Source organism: Phaenicophaeus curvirostris, chromosome 2 (genome assembly GCF_032191515.1).
Source record: "Phaenicophaeus curvirostris isolate KB17595 chromosome 2, BPBGC_Pcur_1.0, whole genome shotgun sequence".
Classification (NCBI taxonomy): domain Eukaryota; kingdom Metazoa; phylum Chordata; class Aves; order Cuculiformes; family Cuculidae; genus Phaenicophaeus; species Phaenicophaeus curvirostris.
Window position 1 is genome coordinate 123,766,327 of NC_091393.1, and position 19,643 is coordinate 123,785,969.

At 45.7% G+C, this 19,643-nt stretch overlaps 1 protein-coding gene across 1 annotated transcript; it reads right to left on the minus strand.

The window, feature by feature from the left end:
* Positions 1 to 307: 307 nt before the first annotated feature.
* MRPL19 (mitochondrial ribosomal protein L19) lies at positions 308 to 5,000 on the minus strand. Its single transcript, XM_069850769.1, has 6 exons — positions 4,936 to 5,000; positions 3,982 to 4,093; positions 3,047 to 3,165; positions 2,281 to 2,415; positions 1,328 to 1,509; positions 308 to 638 (listed from the first exon to the last, which is right to left on the minus strand). Exons 1-6 carry the CDS (start codon positions 4,982 to 4,984, stop codon positions 423 to 425), a joined length of 813 nt encoding a protein of 270 aa, XP_069706870.1. The 5' UTR covers positions 4,985 to 5,000; the 3' UTR covers positions 308 to 422.
* Positions 5,001 to 19,643: the final 14,643 nt, after the last annotated feature.

The following is a 19,643-nucleotide window of genomic DNA, read 5'->3' on the forward strand; positions in this document are numbered from 1 at the left end:
AGCACTTACTCTGATTTAGTGTGTGGTTGGCTCAGACCCACCTCATTCCCTGCTGTAGTTAATTTCTGAGGTTAATGAGTCAAGCAGCTCTGTACTGGTCACTACCCAGCTGTGCACAGAGAAGAAACATGGTTATTTGGAACAAAACTCACTTGAGGGGGTGAAATGACACCACAACTAACTTTAAGGGGGGATACAGACCCCTCTTCTTAACTGGAATTTAAAAAAGGAGGCTTCTCATTTCTGGAGAAGGGGTGGACACAGCACTAAGCTCCTCAGCAAAAGGAATTTAGTGTAGACTTCAAAGTTAAAGGAAAGGATAACTTTATTGTGGATTTTGCCTTTGTACATACAAAACTTGACTAAATATTCCATACAGTAGAAGCAAAATGTATAACATCATTTCCTAGACTGCAAACCTATTATTTTTTAAGCTCTTCATTTACTTCTTTCCAAATTTTCTCCTCTATTTTTGACGTATCGTATTCTCGCAGCATATCAAACTCCAGCCAGGGCTGGCTCCACTTCTGTGCTTCTTTCATTACTTTTTCAGGTAGCTCAAACTTGATGCCTTTTATATTGTATCTTGGCCTTTCCCACCGTTTTGACCATGGTTTGGGCTTCATTCGGACCTGCAGCTGGGATGAAAGATTTTAAAAAACAAAGGCATGGATTAATCTGAATTTTGAGTGTGAGCTTAGTAAAGGAAACAACAGCTTTAAGAGGAGGAAAATAAAATGGCCCCATTTCACAGTATGTTAGGGAATTACTCTACAATGTTAGGAGAGAAAAAATTTTTGTCTGCAATACTTGTCAGAGTCTAAGAACTTTTTAATTAACACTACCTTGACTTACTCCACAGTCCTTAAATTGACATGTACAGTGAAGGTAACTCATCATTTCTAGTTCTACTCCTGGTCCTTACTAAGAAATTAAAGTAGCATGACAGGAAAAGGGAGGAATGATCACTCTGAGTTACCAAATAACGCTGTGCCAAGGGCTGCTGGTTTCTGGATCTCCTCAGTGATGTGGATTTTAGGTGACTTCACTCTTGCTCCCAACTCAGTTACAACATCGACAACGCCCTTTCTGTAAGAAGAGCTTTCTTCCCTGCATGGTATTGCAGAGGCAGGTGGAGGCCGCTGCTCCTTGCCTGTCTTTAGAATGAACTACTAAGGATGGCAAATATTTATGTTCTCATCCCTCTTTCACTACAGAAATGGCATAAAGACTCGTCTCTGTACGCTTTGTCACCTGGCTGTTTAACAGCCTCCTAGGACATCAGTCAGATCCAGGTTATCTTCCTGCTGAAACACGCGGCTCCTACCTTGTTTACAGGAATTTCTTCATGGTCTAAACGAGTCTCGGGTTTCATGTTCACATCGAAAGTGCTGTATTCAGGGAGGGCATCTCGCAGGTACATCAGGTTGTCATCCAGCCTCTTTTCCAGCTTCAGAACCTCGATTGCCTGGATTCGAGGATTGTACAGTTCATAGCATATTTCAACACCTTAGAGAGAGAAAGTCTGGCTCAGTGAAGCAAATCAGTCAGAAATAGTAACACCGAATCAGTATTTCTATAGCATTACTCTGTAATTCAAGGACTGCTTGTTTCTTGTCAGAGAACTGCACTAACGCAGGGCTGTGTGTGTATGTGACTGTACACCTGTGCGGACAAACACACGCTGCTTTGGAAGTCAGGTCTTTGATAAAATGGCTTAAAAGACAACAAATTTAGGGAAGAGGACCTTGGGTTTAAAACTTTACTTGCTTTTTGGTTACCACGGCTGTTAACTCTCTTTTGTACGTGCGCTCGTACATGAAGAGAGACACCCAGCTCTCTCGTACACACTCTCAGAACATCAGTATTTGCATCTCCCCCCCACTCTGCCACAAAACAGAATGTGGAATTACTAGAAAACTCAGCTCTTCTGTTGCTCTTACACAGTTTGTACAGGTGGCTGCGGTTCACGCACACAGCCAGTGCTCAAACCCAGCTTGCACTCACACTGCTGCTGGTGGCCACCCAGGCTCAGACGTGAGCACAGCCACACTGGGTCACATCCAGCCTCTTCCTATCCCATCTCCTTGGAACACAGGTCTAAAAATCACCCATCGTAGAGATAAAAACCAGCTACCACACAGTTCCATGCCTCAACTCATTGTCACCCTCTCCACAGACTCCATTTTTATACCAGATACCCCTTCATGTACAGTTTCAACGCTTTTTAATTACCGTTTCTAGCGTAATTACCATAATCTTACTAATGAAAAATCCCACCTTGGTCTTCTATAACATTCCGAAGGACAAAGGTAGCGCCGAGGCCTTTTCCTCCTCTTTGAATGCAGATGCCTACAAACCGGTTGACCTTGTCCTTGGCGTACAGGTCTGCGGTAGTAACAGCAAGTATGCTGCCTGCCAGATAAAAATGAAAATAAACAGACTGCTCAAGAAAACACCTACCAAAACGTGGGGAAGGAGCCACAAAACGCGTGTATTTAGGACCCTTTCGAAAATGTTTCACTTTCCATGAAAGTGGCAGAAACAGCATAAACTCCTAATATGCCCTGATCTAATGTTAAAGCAATTCTACGGGTTAACTGTGAAGCTTCTTCACCTTTATCTTTCACTCTTTGTTATCCATGACTACAACTAATCAAATGTATTTTCCTTTCTTAAGCTTCACGCGTAAACCATTTGCTGAAGTGCCAGGATTTAAAACACACCTAAGAAACATACGAGTTCGATAATTTTAATGGGTACTGGATATCAAAATGAAATTAAAACACAAACTTCCATGTACAGCAACACGTACTGGTGGATCTCACACACCTGATGCTGTGATATCAGGTACCTAAGGGGCAGCATGAGCTAGTGGCATGTCCCTGCCCATGGCAGGGAGGTTGGAACTAGATGATCTTTAATGTCCTTTCCAACCCAAACTATTCTATGATTCTATATTCTATAACATGCAATCTCACTTTTCACCTTCCCACCCAACAAAAAATATTGATGAAATGATGGAAGTTCTAGCGCTGTTACTGACCAACATAGAACTCTGGGATGTTGAAGACTTTTCGTCTCTGTATCATATCCTTTCTTTCTATAAAGAATTTAAGAGGATCCGTTCTGCCTCTGGGAGGTATAAATTCAGGGCTCAAGAACCTGTAAGAAAATCCAGACTTCGGTAAGTGTAAAAGCAAAGCATTTTGCAGCAGCATTTCACAAAAAGTTAATGTATGCGCTTACAGCTGATCTCAAGGTCTAAGTTAAGGGCAGACACAGGACTCATCCCTGTCACCTTGTGACTAGTGAAGGGATGCAGCCTTTCACAGATTAAAACCTCACACACCAACCCCGAAGCTGCAAAAACCTTTCCTGATACAAATTTTTTCCTGTTTTGGTGCTTTCAGGAGCTCTAGAACACAGTATTTTAATTCTTCTTAAGCACAGAATCATTAAGGTTGGAAAAGAGCTATGAGATTATGAGCCCAACCCCACCGTGCCGACTAAACCATGTCCCAAAGTGCCACATCTACACATCTTTTGAACCCCTCCAGGGATGGGGACTCCAGCACCGCCCTGGGCAGCCTCTGCCAGTGCTTCACCACTCTTTCTCTATGGAAATTTTTGCTAATACCCAATCTCAACCTCCCCTGGTACAACTTGAGGCCATTAGACATATTAAACAGCATCAGGAAAAAAATTTTCACGGAAAGGGTCACTAGGCACTGGCAGAGGCTGCCCAGGGAGGGGGTTGAGTCACCTTCCCTGGAGGGGTTTAAGGGGCGGGTGGACGAGGTGCTGAGGGCCATGGGTTAGTGTTTGATAGGAATGGTTGGACTCCATGATCCTGGGGGTCTTTTCCAACCTAGTGATTCTGTAATTTGTGAATTATCTTTAAAAAAGCACCAACACAACCACCTGCCTGAGCGCAGAGGTGGACACAAGCCCACTGGGATAAGCACCGGGATGCCCTACCTCCTCTCTTCTATCTGCTTCAGCTTGTCAATAATGACGGGCTTTGGAGGCGGCTGGAATTTTCCTGGCTTTTCATCGCTGCCGGCTCGACACACTGAGCAAGAGAAACACCCTGTGAAAACAAAATCATCTTAAAACTCCCAGGTTTTCAAGTGGAACTGGAGGAGATAAAAGGGAGAAGAAGGTGGAATGGAGACCTTGAAGGGGTTGGGGGGTAGGAGAGGATTAGGGGGTGGGAAAGGACAAGGTGGAGTAAGAAACGATAAGGGGGGCAGGAGAGGTATGGGGGCCTTGAAGGGATGAGGGAGCAGGAGGGGACGAGAGGGAGCAGGAGATAAAGGGGAAACAGGAGGTGATAAAGGGGTGGAAGAAGACAAAGTGGGGCTGGAAAGGATTCGGGGCACAGAAGGAGACAAAGGGGGGAAGAAGGGAGAATAGGGGGCTTGAAGGGATGAGGGGCAGGAAGAGATGAGAGGAGGGGCAGAAGGGGGCAAGACTGGGTGGGTGGAGGAAGATAAAGGGGGGCTGGAAAAGAGAAAGGGGGCAGAGGTGGGGGCAAGAGAGGCCAGAAAGAGATCGGGGGACTTAAAGGGACGGGGGAGCAGGAGGGGATAAAATGGGCAAGTGGGGGAGCAGATGACAAGGGGTGTGAAAAGACAAAGAGGGGCAGGACAGGATACGGGGGAGCAGGAGGAGATAAAGGGGAGAAGAAGGGGTTCCGGGGGGCTTGATGGGATGGGGGCAGGAGGGGCTAAGGGGGCGGGAGAGGCTGAGAGGGGTCAGGAAGAGATGAAGGGAGTCAGAGGGCGCCAAGAGGGGGCGGGGGAGATCAAGGGGGCGGAAGGGGCTGAGGGGGAACGGGAGCGGGCGGGGACAAGAGGGGTTCGGAAAAGAGGAAGGGGGCAGGGGCCGGGCCGGGGCAGGGGCGCGGGGAGCCGGGGGGTTGTCGCTCACGGCCGGGCCGGGGCCCGCGCGGCAGCAGCCGCCCCAGCGCCGCCGCCATGGCGACCGCGGCCGCTTCCGGGGGCCCCGGGCGCTCGCGCAGCGCGGTACGGCGGGAGCGCGGGGCCAAGACAGCGCGGAACGCGGAGCGGGACGGGACGGGGCAGGGTGGGCCGGGGCGGCCTGCGCTTACAGTCCAGGCTGGGGGGGATGGGAGAGAGCGGCCCTGAGGGGAAGGATTTGGGGTGCCGGGCGAGGAGAAGCTCGACGTGAGCCAACAGTGTCCTGGGCTGCATCCAGAGCAGCGCGGACAGCAGGGATGTTGAGGCTCTGGAACGAGTCCAGAGAAGAGCAACAAAGCTGGTGAGGGGGCTGGAGAACAGGCCTTATGAGGAGCGGCTGAGAGAGCTGGGGGTGTTTAGCCTGGAGAAGAGGAGGCTGAGGGGAGACCTCATTGCTCTCTACAACTACCTGAAAGGAGGTTGTGGAGAGGAGGGTGCTGGCCTCTTCTCCCAAGTGACAGGGGACAGGACAAGAGGGAATGGCCTCAAGCTCCACCAGGGGAGGTTTAGGCTGGACATTAGGAAAACATTCTTCACAGAAAGGGTGATTGGGCACTGGAACAGGCTGCCCAGGGAGGTGGTTAAGTCACCTTCCCTGGAGGTGTTTAAGGCACGGGTGGACGAGGTGCTAAGGGACATGGTTTAGTGTTTGATAGGAATGGTTGGACTCAATAATCCGGTGGGTCTCTTCCAACCTGGTGATTCTATGATTCTATGAAGTTCGTCTGGACCACTGTTATGTCTGTCCATAATTCAGATAACTTGCAGTCCCAGTGATTTTGCCATGGTTTGTTTAGAAAGAGTTGTATAAGTTGGTATCGTTGAGCTACAATTAGTATTTTTTTTTGTTTGTTTCAGTCAGATTTCCTCACGTGCTGGGAACAGTCTGGATTCAATTAGTGGCTGCATAAGTAGGAGAGAGTCAAGGTTTAAATGCAGAGTGTGGACCTATTAAATAACACTCCACTGTTTAAACTTTGCAGACATTCACTTCATGATATGCCTGACCTCATTAGCTGATTAGATCAGTCGTGTTTTCTGTAGTGTTCCCAAGCCTCTTTTCCTAGTTGGCAGAGGACTTTGTAGCCTGCCTGTATTTATTAATTGATTTCTAGTTTGTGATCAGCTGTTTGGTTCTTAACTGTTGTTTAGAGGACGATACGGTGTGGGGAAGGCAAGTCACAGGATTTCTTGTGAGTTAATAATCAGACCCAGCTGGGACAGAAGAGGGCACTCTGACTCTTAAAATATAAAGAAAATCTCCATCAACTAAAAGCCAAGATCCCTCCTCGAGATTATTCTTTATTTTTAAGCTCTTGTCACTAGCAGAGCACTTTTAGAAACTCAGAAGAATATATCTCAGGTGGTGAGGAACAGAGCATGTAGGGGTAATTCCAATAACTTAATGATGATCAAAGAGATTCCAAAACAGCTGTTGAGAAATGTGAGTTATGACTTAGAAAACTGCAGATTTGTGGCTCACAACTGTCTTTAAACAAGAGGACTGGCTGCTGCAGAGTAAAGGAGCCTTTTCTAACTCGTTTTCTGACCACTGTTGACTAAAGCCTAACAAGACCAGCTCGATGGCCTGGTACCACATCGACTCCGGGATTCTTAAGTTGCTGTAGGTGAACCTCACTTCACTTGAGGTGCCCTACAGGGCCCTGCACCCCACGGCTAGTTTCTCCGTGGCTTGTGGCACCCTGACAACTGACTTGACTAAGCCAGTCAGGAGTGCCCCAGCTTTCTTTTTTTAAGGAGCACAAGTGCAGGTTATCAGGGTTGGCTTGCAGGCAGCTGTTCCCTAGGTTCGTCAGCTGTACTGTGTGAGCTTCCTGGTGGATGCCCTGTTCTTGGGTCTTCTTTTCCAGGGACAGTTTTCTTGAGTTCAGAATATGGGTGTGAGGGACTCAGCTTGAGTTTCTTCACTGAGCAGGTCAGACAGTAGAGGAAGGGCTGTTTCCTACTTTTCTTAACAAAATCTATGAAAACATCGACCACTTTACAGTCACGTGAGTTAATAATTTCTGTAAAATGCTTCCAGGTCTAGGATGAAATTTATAAAGGCTTCACTCAGGTGATCTGTCAAAGATTAAACAAACTTTGGGAATTAATTCTGGTTGAGTTGAGCATGTTTCTACAATAGTTCCCCCTATCAGGTCCTCAGGAAGCTCACCTGTGTTTCCTTACTGCTACTCTACAAAAATAATTTGTGACTGCTTGCCCAGCCTGGATTATGGCTCCTTATTGCTAAGTGTGTGTCTTCCTCTCAGGCAGGAGAACTTTAAGCTCTTTAAGTTCTTTTTGATAAGAATTTTTGGCTAAATCTACCCTGGAGGAGCAGCGTTGTCCCATGGAGCACACTGCAGGCGTGTTTCCACAATACCTAGGCAACTGTGACTCAATATGGGGATACTGTGCCTCGAAGGTCTTTTTTGTTCCCCCAAAATGCGCTGCTATTCCCTCTTTGAAGAGCTGAGTTTCCTTGGGAAGAAAACCCAGACAGGGAGAAAATAAATAGTGCTTAGCCTGATCCCCTCTCATCTATGGAAGTAGGATGGGGCCAAGGTCTTCCTTTAAATGTCAACCTTCATCTTACTGTCTTTGAAGTCGCTTCCAGTATCTTTCTTGAACTCCTTGTTTCAAAACGGAACACGGCAGTTCAGTAGTGCAAACAGTCATCACAACTACAGAGATAATCATAACTTCCAGTCTTCAGCTGCATTTATGTCCAGTACTGAGGCAGCCTTTTTGGCCACAACACTGCATTGAGAGGTTGGGTTCAGTTGTCCAGCTGGACATGCTCCCACCTCCAGCCCATTTCAAATCCAAATCTCTTTTGGCACGGGCATTTCAGTGACCCGTCTTCCTCCTCTGATGTTTGCGTCCTTGCAGATGTATCAAGAAAGATTTCTCTCAGGTCACCAGTTTTACTGATCCCTCTTGGACCTACTTCCTTGCTAAAGATTTCACTGAGTGATGGTTCTGCTCATTAGTGGAAAAAAGGCAGATGTTTGGGGAGTACCCTGGGATGAAGGAAAACTGCCTTGTGTTTTGGCACACCTTTCTTTCTGACTCTGAGCCGTTCATTTTTGCTTTCTGTGCTTTAGCTCAACTTTGTTGTAAGCAAAGCCTGAAGAACAGAGCTTCTCAGACCAGATGTTGCTTTTGGCCAGATAGGGAAGGGGTCTGTGTTTCTGATGTGGAGCTGAGCAACAGGCTTTACCGGTGTTGGCCCAGAATGAGTTCAGAGACAGCTAGTTGAGGTCTGGACACATCTGGGTTTATATGACACTGAATGTGAGTTAAGAACCCCCCAAACTTGTTAGCAGCAGGGGGGCAGGGCTCTTGCTCTGCACTGTATGAGCATTGTCGGGCTGTTTCCTGGCTGGACCTGCCCTGCCCACCTGCATCTAACACAGGCTGCCTGGCTTTAACCTGCTTATGTCCCCATGAGGCCAGGGATGTGGTAGTTCAATCCCAATAGAGATATGTGCAGATATCCCTGAAACAGTCTGCACTGCAGTCTGAAATCCCAAGGATTTCTTCTAAGCACCTGAGGCCGCGTTGCAGCAGCCCCAACACAGCTGGCTGTGGAGTGTCAGAGGGTGTGAAGAAGGGAGTAAATTTTCATGTTGCCTAAGGGAACTTGGACATCTTTTTAGAGGAAATGCAGCCAAAAGGTGGTAACACCTGCCGCTGTTGTTATTATGACTCTAAACAGAAAGAAGTGTCTATAAGTGGCTGAGCTGCTCTGGAGATATGGTCTGTTGTGCATTCAGAGGCAGCTGGATATTCCCAGATTCCAAAAGAAATGAGGCTGGCTCGCGGAGAGCCTTCCTCACCTCTTCCTCACTGAGTATGCAGAAAACACCCATGGGCATCTCTTTCACATATCGGAATGAGCAGTGGCTCAGTACAAACCTCAAGGCTCGGCATAGTTTGGGTTCGGTTGGATTTAAAAGTAGAAACATCGCTTTTGATAATTCATTTTTAAAACCTTGCTTTGGCATGTGCTGCCTCAAGAGTAAAGCTCGTTCCCCTGACATTTACGCAACAGTGTGGCGCAAAGGCATCTCTTGTCTGTATTTTGCTGGTTTGTTCAGCTGTAAGACCAGGTACAGAGCCTGGAAGTGATCCCTGCTCACAGAGGCCTCACCCAAATACCAGAGTGGGAGGTAAAAAGGTTAAAGGGTGAATCCCCTCAAGCATTCAATATGCCATTTTTGCTAGGAGATGCCGGGCTCTTATCTGACACTGCCTAGGGTCTCCTGAGCTGCTTTCCCTGGGGAGAAATGGAAGCCCCAGGAAGCTAAATAGAAGGATGAGGACAGAATCTACAGTGTGGAGTAGCTCCACTGCTCCGTGGCTTGCATGGTGATGTCTTCCTGAGAAAAGCAGCTCAGAGTCTGCTTTTGCCCTAGCTGAATCCTGCCCTTTACAGAGTGACTGTCAAGTCATTCATAGTTGCTGTAGCCTTACCAGTGGCTGGTGGAGCAGACGTAGCTTCCTGCAGACTGAGGGCTCATGTATATCACACAGTCCAGGAGTATCTGAGTCCTTCAGACTCTTGTGCAAAACCTTGTCTGCATGGGCATGAGGCAGTGCCTGGATTCCTCCGTGTCCTATTTATCCCAGGTATCAAAACTACTCTTTAATCTAGAAAGGTTTGAGTATGGTGGATTTTATCAGAATATTTAAACAATCTGATGGCAGCTGTAGTCTTTCTGGAACCTTCTTTTTAAGGAGACATGAGTTGTTGGTTAACTTAAGGTGAGTTGACTTTCCTGGAACTTAATAATCAAAAACAACCCAAAATCTTGCTTAAAATAACCTAAGGTGCCAGACCCTTTTGGCTTGTGCAGCTTTTACATAAGAAGTCCATCAAGCATCCACAATTACAGTTTTTATTTCACTGTAGAGCACGTAAAGAGGAGAGGGAGAACTTTTCTTTACACACAGTGTCCTAGCACTGAGCTTGGAGAAGCATTGGGATGGAAAATCTTCTGCTTGTTCAGTCAAAACACTCCCTGGCCTTGGTTGTTTTGGAGTGTGCATCCTGTTAGAGCCACACGTGGTTAACCCTGCCAGACAAACTGCGCGTTCTCCTCTCATTCTGTTGCTGGAGAAGTGATTACATTTGCCCCCTGAGCCAGAGGCTTCTGGAGAGCCTCTGGCAATGGTCATGGCTTTCACTGTACATCACCAGTGTGTTCATGCACACCTATTTTCATAGAATCACTAGATTGGAAAGGACCCACTGGATCATCGAGTCCAACCATTCCCATCAGTCACTAAACCATGCCCCTCAGCACCTCATCCACCCGTCTTTCAAACACCTCCAGGGAAAGTGACTCAACCTCCTCCCTGGGCAGCCTCTGCCAGTGCCAGTTTTCTTGCACTTCCTTTTCCCTTTGTTGTTTTCCAGCCCCGAAGGAGAAATTGTTACTGTATAATCCTTATGGAAGAAGAAAAAAAACCAGGTACCAATGATTTCTATCAGGGTGCAGGTGATATATGAAATATGAACTGGTCTGTTGGCAGCTTTGCCAGTAATTCAGTAGATACTGGCTCTACATTCAGTGTCAGAAGTGTCTTTAAATTCCTCTTGGAATCTCTGGTGTTTTCAGATCGTTGAGAGTTTAAGATGTGGCTGACTTTGCAGCTTCTCTAGGGGTTTTGACTCTCAGTTGTGTCCCTACTCAGTTCCCTGTAGGGTGCCCAGCATCCTTACATATTACAGATGGGACAGCAATACTGGCTTATCTCAGCATTCAGGAAACACTCGATTCTCCTAATTTTTGATTCAGTAAAACATCTTTAAGAGAAATTGAATGTAATGTGGAAGCCAAGGTTGAAATAAATCCGAAGTAGACACCAGCAGTCTGTGTAGAAGACAGGCAGAGCATCACTTCAGAGGTTAAATGAGTGAGATGTAGTGAGTTTGGAAGGGAATGAAGAGTGTGTGACAAAAAATTTGGTAATGGTGCCAGAAGCCTTCCCCTTAGGCAGTAAATTCTTGAGTCCTGTATGCGTCCAGATGCCAAGGGGTGTCTGTGTCCCTGAGTTGCCATAGTGTAAGTGATGGAGGATGAGTTTCTAGAGCTATCTTGCAGAAAGCTGCTCCAGAAACACCGTCAAATAAATAACTCGTTGACCAGTCCAGGCAGCCCCTTCAGTACGTACGTCAAACTGGCACAAGGCAGCTCTTGGTCTGGGAGCATCTACCTCATTCTAGGAATCAGAGGTACCGTCCTTCAGAAACGGTGTGGAACATCTTCAAAACTTAAAGAAAGCACTAAGTTGAAGGTCCCCATCCTGTTCCCCGATGTGATACTTATAAAAATAATAATCAAAATGGATTATGAAAGAAATCCCATTCATCTTGAAAAGCAAGTGCAATCTAAAGACTAATGGGTGGACTCCCAGGTAGCTTTACATTTCATAGAGTCAATATTTGTTCTTTCTCCATTTATAACCCCATTACTCTCTCTAGGTGGGCAGGAGATTTCAAAGGGGGACCATTTGTTTTTCTTGATTAATGCATTAATGCTGCTGGTTTGTCACAGTAAATGACACCTACTGTCACTACCTGCTCATGCTGAAGGACATGCAAGACAAAAATTTATGATCAAAGTGCTCCAAGTCACAGCTTCTTGTTATTTTAAACAAAGCAAGGCAACTTCTGCACTTCATTATTGTGTGAACAGTGACTAGACTGTGGAGAAAATGTGATCCAATATCCTTTGTTTTGCAAAAAACCTTTAGAAATCATAACATTATTTTCCACTACACTGCTTCAACTGCGCGCAATAGTATTGCGGGAAGATGAGTGGGAGAGAGAAACTGCTTCATCTTACGCCTCGCTCATCTTCCCCTGCATTCACTGCAGAGCTTTCACCTAAGGACTAGGCTTTACAGGCTTTACCCTCTGCCTCTAACTCCACGAAAACAGCAGCAGGTATGGACAAGGGCTTCCTAAAGCTGAAGAGGCCGAGGTGGCCAAGAAAGCCAATAGCATCTTCACTTGTATTAGAAACAGCGTGGCCAGCTGGACCAGGGAAGTGATCCTGCCCTTGTACTCAGCACTGGTGAGGCTGTACCTCGAATCCTGGGTTCAGTTTTGGGCCCCTTATTACAAGAAAGACATTGAGGTCCTGGAGTGTGTCCAGAGAAGAGCAACGAAGCTGGTGAAGGGGCTGGAGAACAAGTTGTATGAGGAGCTGCTGAGGGAACCGGGGTTGTTTACCCCGGAGAAGAGTAGGCTGAAGGGAGACCTTATCACTCTCTACAACTGCCTGAAAGGAGGTTGTGGTGAGGTGGGTTTTGTCTTTTTGCCCAACTGTCAGGTGATGGGATGAGAGGGAATGGCCTCAAACTGCACCAGGGCAGGTTCAGATTGGAGATTAGGAAAAATTTCTTCACTGAAAGGGTTCTCTGGCACTGGCAGAGGCTGCCCAGGGCAGTGGTGGAGTCCCGATCTCTTATTTAAAAGGCGAGTAGATAAGGTGCTTAGAGATAGGATTTTGTAGTGGACAGGTATGGTTGGACTCGATGATCTCAAAGGTATTTTCCAACCTAATGATTCTATGAACTCTCCTAGATATTCATAACAGTATCTGTGGCAATCTTCTTTTGGAGAAAACCAAACTGCCTGAAATCAGCATTTAGCACTGGGATGCTTTTTAATGAACATATCTGCTTTTCCTTTATTGTCCAAAGGTCATTTGCAAAGGAAGGATTACGTGGGTGTTAGCTGGTGTGCTGTGTTGGGGTAGATTAGATAAGCTGAAAATAAATGATTTCACCTGGAGACTTGAGAAGGTGGCTTGGCTAGTTATGTATGTCCAGGTTGGGGTTGGTAAGTGAAGCAAGAAATTATCACTGGTGTGGTAATAAATAAAAAAAAAGATTCTCTATGGGGAACAGCATCTCAAGATGAGAACAACTAGGGAAGGGCTGTGCAGGGAACAGCACACAGGGGATTAGAATGAGTCCATATGAGGCCATGAAGATGATCCAAGGGCTGGATCCTGTAAGAGGACAGGCTGAGAGAATTGGGCTTGTTCAGTCTAGAGAAGAGAAGACTCCAGAGAGACCTTAAAGCAGCTTCCAGTACTTAAAGGGGGCTCCAGGAAAGCTGGGGAGAGACTCTTTATCAGGGAGTGCAGTGATAGGATGAGGGGGAATGGTTTTAAGATTTAGATTAGATATTAGGAAGAAATTCTTGACTGGTGGGGAGGCCCTGGACCAGGTTGCCGAGGGAAGCTGTGGCTGCCCCATTCCTGGAGGGGTTCAAGGCCAGGCTGGATGGGGCTTGGAGCAGCCTGATCCAGTGGGAGGTGTCCCTGCCCATGGCAGGGGTGGGACTGGATGGGCTTTGAGGTCCCTTCCAGCCCAAACCATTCTGTGATTCTGTAACTGCAGAACAGGGCAGAGAACAAGCATCAGAGTGCCAAACAGTAGAAGTCTGGGAGGGTGATGCTAGCTTGTCAATCTATTGCAAAGAGCTGGTCCAGCAGAAATTGAGAAGCGGGGTGGACATTGCCAATGAATGCAGTAGAATTTCAGTTTGAGTTTTCTGCAGTGGGAAGTGTCTCTTGCTCTAGAAGCAAGTTCACTGGATTTCCCTAATGCCAGTGCTGTGGCTACAGGGTGCAAAGGTTTGAATGAATTGAACTTCAATGCCATGTAAGTTCCTACGGGTGTTTTAGATGACATAGTCCAGCATTATCCACAGTGCCCACCACGCCTGGACTTCGGCACTGGCTAGTCTCTTGAGACCATTGTAGAACAAATGACCGGTGATATTGTTGTGCTGAATACTTCAGTGCACGGGGAAGCATACACTTACTCTTGAAACAATTCATTCAAACAAAAAAATATTTAAAAGGGGAAAAGAAAATGTATTTTTAAGCACATGTGAAAGGAGAATCTTGCGATTGGCAGATGTAGTTGAATGTTAGTTTTGCTCCGATGCCAGTGAAATTACACGTGGGATTAATTTTACCCATTCAGCAGAAAGACATTTCCTCTGATTCCCTTTGATTTCTTACCAGTTTGTGATCTGTGAGCCAGAGATTTTTTGTATGTAATTTGCTGTCTTTACAAAAAATGAAAGAAATACCCTGTGCCCCTAGGCAGTGGCAAGCCTGAGGCGAAAGCTGATCTGTCCGAGTTATGCTGGGAAGAGATTTGCTGACTGTATGTTCCTCACACATTCTTCAGCCCTGCCTTCCATTAGACGTATCCTTGAATAAAGAGAACATTAGAAAGTGTTACGCTTCAGTGAAATTGCTTTCCTGCAATCTAGAACTGTTCAAATCCATCCATGATAAAAGATGTGAGGGGCTAAAGAGCTGTGTTGTTGGTTCACACTCACAGGAGGAGACAGTCCTGGCCCTGAACCATGAAGGCCAATAAGATGTTTTTAATTGACTTCACTAGCTCAAAACTTGAGCCTGGCTTATGCTGGACACTCCTGTAGGGTTGGTCTATCCTGCTGACTGCTATAAATAGGTGGGAGCATGGCAGGTAGCAGCCTGGGCTGCAGCTGTGCTGGAGACTGGAGGTAGGACTGCAGGATGCACCATCATTCCTGGGCAGCGAGATGGAGAAGATGCTGTGGCACAGTCAGGTAGTACCAGCCTTCCTTGGGTCCAAGGGTATTTATTCAGTTCATAGCTCACCAAAAAATTTTTCACAGAACGGGTCATTGGGCAGTGGAACAGGCTGCCCAGGGAGGTGGTCAAGTCACCATCCCTGGAAGTATTTAAAAGACCGGTGGATGAGGTTCTCAGGGGTTGATAGGAATGGTTGGACTCGAGGATCCCGGAGATCTTTTCCAACCTGATGATTATGTGATTCTGTGATTCGTGCCATTGCGTCTTCACCATGGCAATTAAGAACTTCTGAAACACTGGTGAGTCTTTTAGCACAGATCATCTAGTCCTGGTTGTGCTATCAAACTCCAAAACAGGATTCCTTCCTGCCTGTTGGGAATGACCAAAGTCCCTGCTGACTCCCAGGCCATGGTTAGGAACTGTCTGGATGCCAGGTGGCCTGGATCAAAAATGTGCCCAAGACTAGTCCAACAGGGAACCGTAACCAAAAGAGTTGCAGACCTGTGCTTGGTTCACCTTACTACTATAGATGTGGAGGTTATGCAAAGGCTTCATGGCTGTGCTTGAGACAATCAATGTTGTGTGAAAGAAGGCAATGAGAATGGCTTTCTCAAAGTAAGCTAGACTAGTAGTTGCAATAAAGATGGGGTGTGTTTATTAGTAGAGGGACAGGAGGATCTGGGGGGGTCTCTGAAGGGCTCTTTTGTTGTCCTTCATGCTACTGCACTTGCACGCTCTCAAGGTGGAGTGCCCAGTACTCATGAAGTTTGGGAAGGATGCCTGTGGTATCATCTTAAGTATAATTTTACGGATGAATGTTGAGATGATGCCCAGCTTGAATCAAATTGCATCATGGCAAGTTTCTCCCACAGGGCAAGCAGAGAACTTCCAGACAAGTAAATCTGAGGAAAAATTGTGTTTCTGTTGAAAATTAATGGCGCTGTACATTATCTGTGAGTGTGGTAGTAAAGCAGGAAACAAAAGGGAAGAACATAGTGGAGACCAAGATTAAAAGGGATCTGTAACCTGAAGTGACTCACACCTCCATAGCAGGGGCAGAGAGACAACCCTTGGTTACCATAGGTGAGATAATAGAAAAAAAAACAGCTGCTGCTCACTTGGAACCTGCTGGGACGTCTCTGCTCTTCAGAGACAGATTGATATCTTCAGGTGTAAAAATCAGCCTCTTATGTATCAAGCACGCCCAGAGAGCTATGGAATACACTAAAGGAGAGATGGCAGTGCTAAAAACAGCACCAGTATGTGCCATTATCTGATTGATGGAGAAATCTTCGCAGGAAAACTGTTAGGAAAGGAGTTGAGTCAAGTGGGAGAATAATTTTACATTACAGATATGAAAAGAGAGCTCAAGCCCTGAAGGTCTCAGTGGACTACAGGGTCTCAGCTGGGTGCTGTGTGCCCACACAGCAAAAAATCTCAGGGAACAACATCCAAACAGGCAGGACAGTTGAAACACAGCAGAAAGGAAGGATCCAGCTCATAGTTGAGGAACCCTGATCCTTGAAATTCTTGTCTCTTAAAATCCTTATGCGACTCGCAGCGGGGTACAAATATAAGCAAGAAGATTTGTAGTTATAGTAGAGTGATTAACCCAAGAACATGCTGTACACAAGGCACCAACTAAACCTGGTAATGCTGATCCCAAATAAAGCACCATATTCTACAGCATCTTCTAACATAGAACATGGCACCACTATACTAAGGAGAACGCCAGCTGAGAGAGGTTTCAACATCAAATACATGATGCAGCCACGAGAATAAAATTTTCAGCTTCATTGTGGATTACTTTGTAGTCTCCAAAGATTTTAATTTTGACATTTTGACACAGTGGAGGATTTTTCATCACTCTGTATAACATTTTCCAATGTTTTAGTGAGATAAGTGCATCGCTTGGGGCCTTTAATCTACATAGAATTATGTGAAAGCAACACCCCCACCCCAAACCTGTCCCAGGAGGGAGCAAAGCCCCCCAGGTTTTCTATTTGTTTTGTAAACTGGGGTGATTGAGTGACACAAAATGTGAAAACCCCAAAGGCTTATCAGCTTGAATATTCTGCACAGCTGTTGTTTAACATTGAAGATGGAGACGGGGAGAATTTTACTTTTGAGATACTTGGTGTTGTATTGCAAAACTGCATTATGTGAAGTCCTGTGCCTTCAAATTGATGAAAGCAAACAGCGTTTACTTCCATGAGTAACCCCATCTGTTTGCATAAGACACAATTAGGGGAAAGATCAAAAAAAAAAAGAAGGAACAAAGAGGTGTACTATGCCAGGAAGCTTTGCCATTTTATGTTTGAACCTCTGCCCACCCAGTTTAGTAGTATTTCTTCAGGTATAAATGCACATCTATTTGTCATTAATTTACATCCACTTATAAGGAGACAATGTGGCCAAGTAGAAGCTCTAACTGGACTGAAAGATTAAAAATATTTAATCTTATCTCTGACAGTTTCCCCTGGCTGATCTTGGAAAAGAAGTGACCTCAAACCTATGACTGTGTTTTGTCCACGTGTGAAATGGCAGAAGGCAATGATGCTCTTTTGGAGAGTGCTTTGAGACCTTATGGAAAACACAGTATGAAATAATTAATGCTGTCAGGGTTCAGAAAGCAGGACTGGTCCTGGCACATTTGTACAAATTAACTTGCTTGTGACTGTGCAAACAAACATGGCTTCGACCCTACGTATGGTTCTGTAGTGGAAAGCTAATCCTGGTCCAGCTCTTCTAGTGACCAGTCCTTCTTCAAGCTGTTAATGGTTTAGTCAGTGAGGTAGAGGTTAGTGGTGCACAATCAGTGAAAAACAGGAAAGCATTTCCAAAAATCAGCCCCAGAGGCCTCAAGATCAGTACATACCACCTTAAACTGGGAATATCTTAACTGAGTCCATTCCTGATTACCATTTATCAATTAGGTGCTGTTGAGATGACAAAATTGGATGGCAAATTTCTTCACTTCTCAGTGCCTCAGTTTCCCCAGTTGCAGTTGTACTTAACTGCTTTTAAAGCACTTTGGGAATTTGTGTGCGTGTTTCAGATGTTACAGGTTTACATGTAGCAGGAGGAGGAGAGGACCTGCAAGAGAGAGGAGTATGGAAGGAGAAAGAGCGCTTTTTGTCATGATCAGGAAGGTATTAAAACCCAGCTTAGGCACAACGCTCTGTGTCTTCCTGAGGTAGGAAGTGTATTTGTATAAACATTGTACCTAAAAGCAGTTATTCTCCATGGGTACTCTAGGAAGAGAAAGAGAGCAAATAATCAGTCCTCCAAGCTAAGATGTAATGCTGAACTGCATCAGTATCAGCCTATTCCCACTTCTGGGTGGCTTGGGAGACAAGGGATCCAGGAGATTATGTCTCATTATATGCATTATGGCCAGTTCCCAGGAGACATATTTGAAGGCATGGCTGGATTTCAAGGGCTGTTACTCCTAAAAGTAAAGATTTTATTGGTGTCCCCTTGATTCATGCTTGCCCCATGAGACTGTCCCTGACAGAGGGACCATCCTTTGTCTGTGCTGCAGTTAGGACAGGTGGCCTGTTTTTGTTTAAAACACACACAGCTGATGTTCCCACATACCCTAAGGAATAAAGGCATTACAGTGATGGGCTTTAGCTGAACTGTGTATTTCTCAATGGCTGATATGTATTTTTTTTCCCTTTCTTTCTTTCTTTCTTTCTTTCTTTCTTTCTTTCTTTCTTTCTTTCTTTCTTTCTTTCTTTCTTTCTTTCTTTCTTTCTTTCTTTCTTTCTTTCTTTCTTTCTTTCTTTCTTTCTTTCTTTCCTTCTTTCCTTCTTTCCTTCTTTCTTTCTTTCCTTCTTTCCTTCTTTCTTTCTTTCCTTCCTTCCTTCCTTCCTTCCTTCCTTCCTTCCTTCCTTCCTTCTTTCTTTCCTTCCTTCCTTCTTTCCTTCTTTCTTTCCTTCTTTCTCTCTTTCTCTTTCTTCTGCTTTTTGGTTTTTTTGCTTTCCTTTTGGAAAGCATCTTTACAAGCTTGCTTAAAAACAAAGCCCTCACATGATGCTGATGTAAACTTCCCCCCCTCTGGTTTGGCTTTATTAACAATAACCTAAAGAGCTGCTCACACTTCCCATGTTTACCCTTAAACCCTTGTAACCAGAGTTTTTTTTCTTCCACATATATTGAGTCAGCCAAACCTAATTACCCTTTAATCAGTAAAATCAACACCTGCTAACAGGGTGGGCTCTTTTCAGCAAATAGTGCTTTTCTTTTCCAGAGGATGATAAATTTCCAGGGGCCTTATTATTGCTTTGTCCTGCTGATGAGGAGCTTTGACGGATAATCTGGTAATGGGTATGGTTATCTCATGAAATAGTGGTGAATCTTCCTCCTGGCAAGGGCAGCAGAAGTAGGTGAGGCAAGAATTATATGTACGTGCTAGGAGCCAGTGTCCTGATCTTTCCTCTTTAAACTTGGGAGAGCTGGGGGTGTTTAGCCTGGGGAAGAGGAGGCTGAGGGGAGACCTCATTGCTCTCCACAACTACCTGAAAGGAGGTTGTGGAGAAGAGGGAGCTGGGCTCTTCTCCCAAGTGACAGGGGACAGGACGAGAGGGAATGGCCTCAAGCTCCACCAGGGGAGGTTTAGGCTGGACATTAGGAGAAGATTTTTCATGGAAAGGGTCACTGGGCACTGGAACAGGGAGGGGGTTGATTCACCTTCCCTGGAGGTGTTTAAGGCACAGGTGGATGAGGTGCTGAGGGACATGGTTTAGTGATTGATGGGAATGGTTGGACTCGATGATCTGGTGGGTCTCTTCCAACCTGGTGATTCTGTGATTCTAACTCAGGCCAGAGCAGCCTCTTATTCATGGGATCTGTGTGAATGGGTCACGGTCAGGATTCAGGCACAAATTCAAGATTTCCCTCGCTACCCTCATCCTCAGCGTGGCTGGTTGGGACCTGGGCAAGTGGTGCTATGGGCAGAAAGAAACGGGGCCACATGATTTACAGCTCCCCTTGAGGTCTGCTTCTGGCACACAGATCATCCCAGGATAGA

Excerpts from the sequence above, each read along its gene's own strand:
- MRPL19 (XM_069850769.1), bottom strand. The coding sequence starts at position 4,984 with ATGGCGGCGGCGCTGGGGCGGCTGCTGCCGCGCGGGCCCCGGCCCGGC. Across the intron at positions 1,510-2,280 it reads GAATGTTATAGAAGACCAAG|GTGTTGAAATATGCTATGAA; the intron begins GTGGGATTTTTC and ends TCTCTCTCTAAG. Across the intron at positions 639-1,327 it reads AAGAAATTCCTGTAAACAAG|CTGCAGGTCCGAATGAAGCC; the intron begins GTAGGAGCCGCG and ends CTTTCATCCCAG.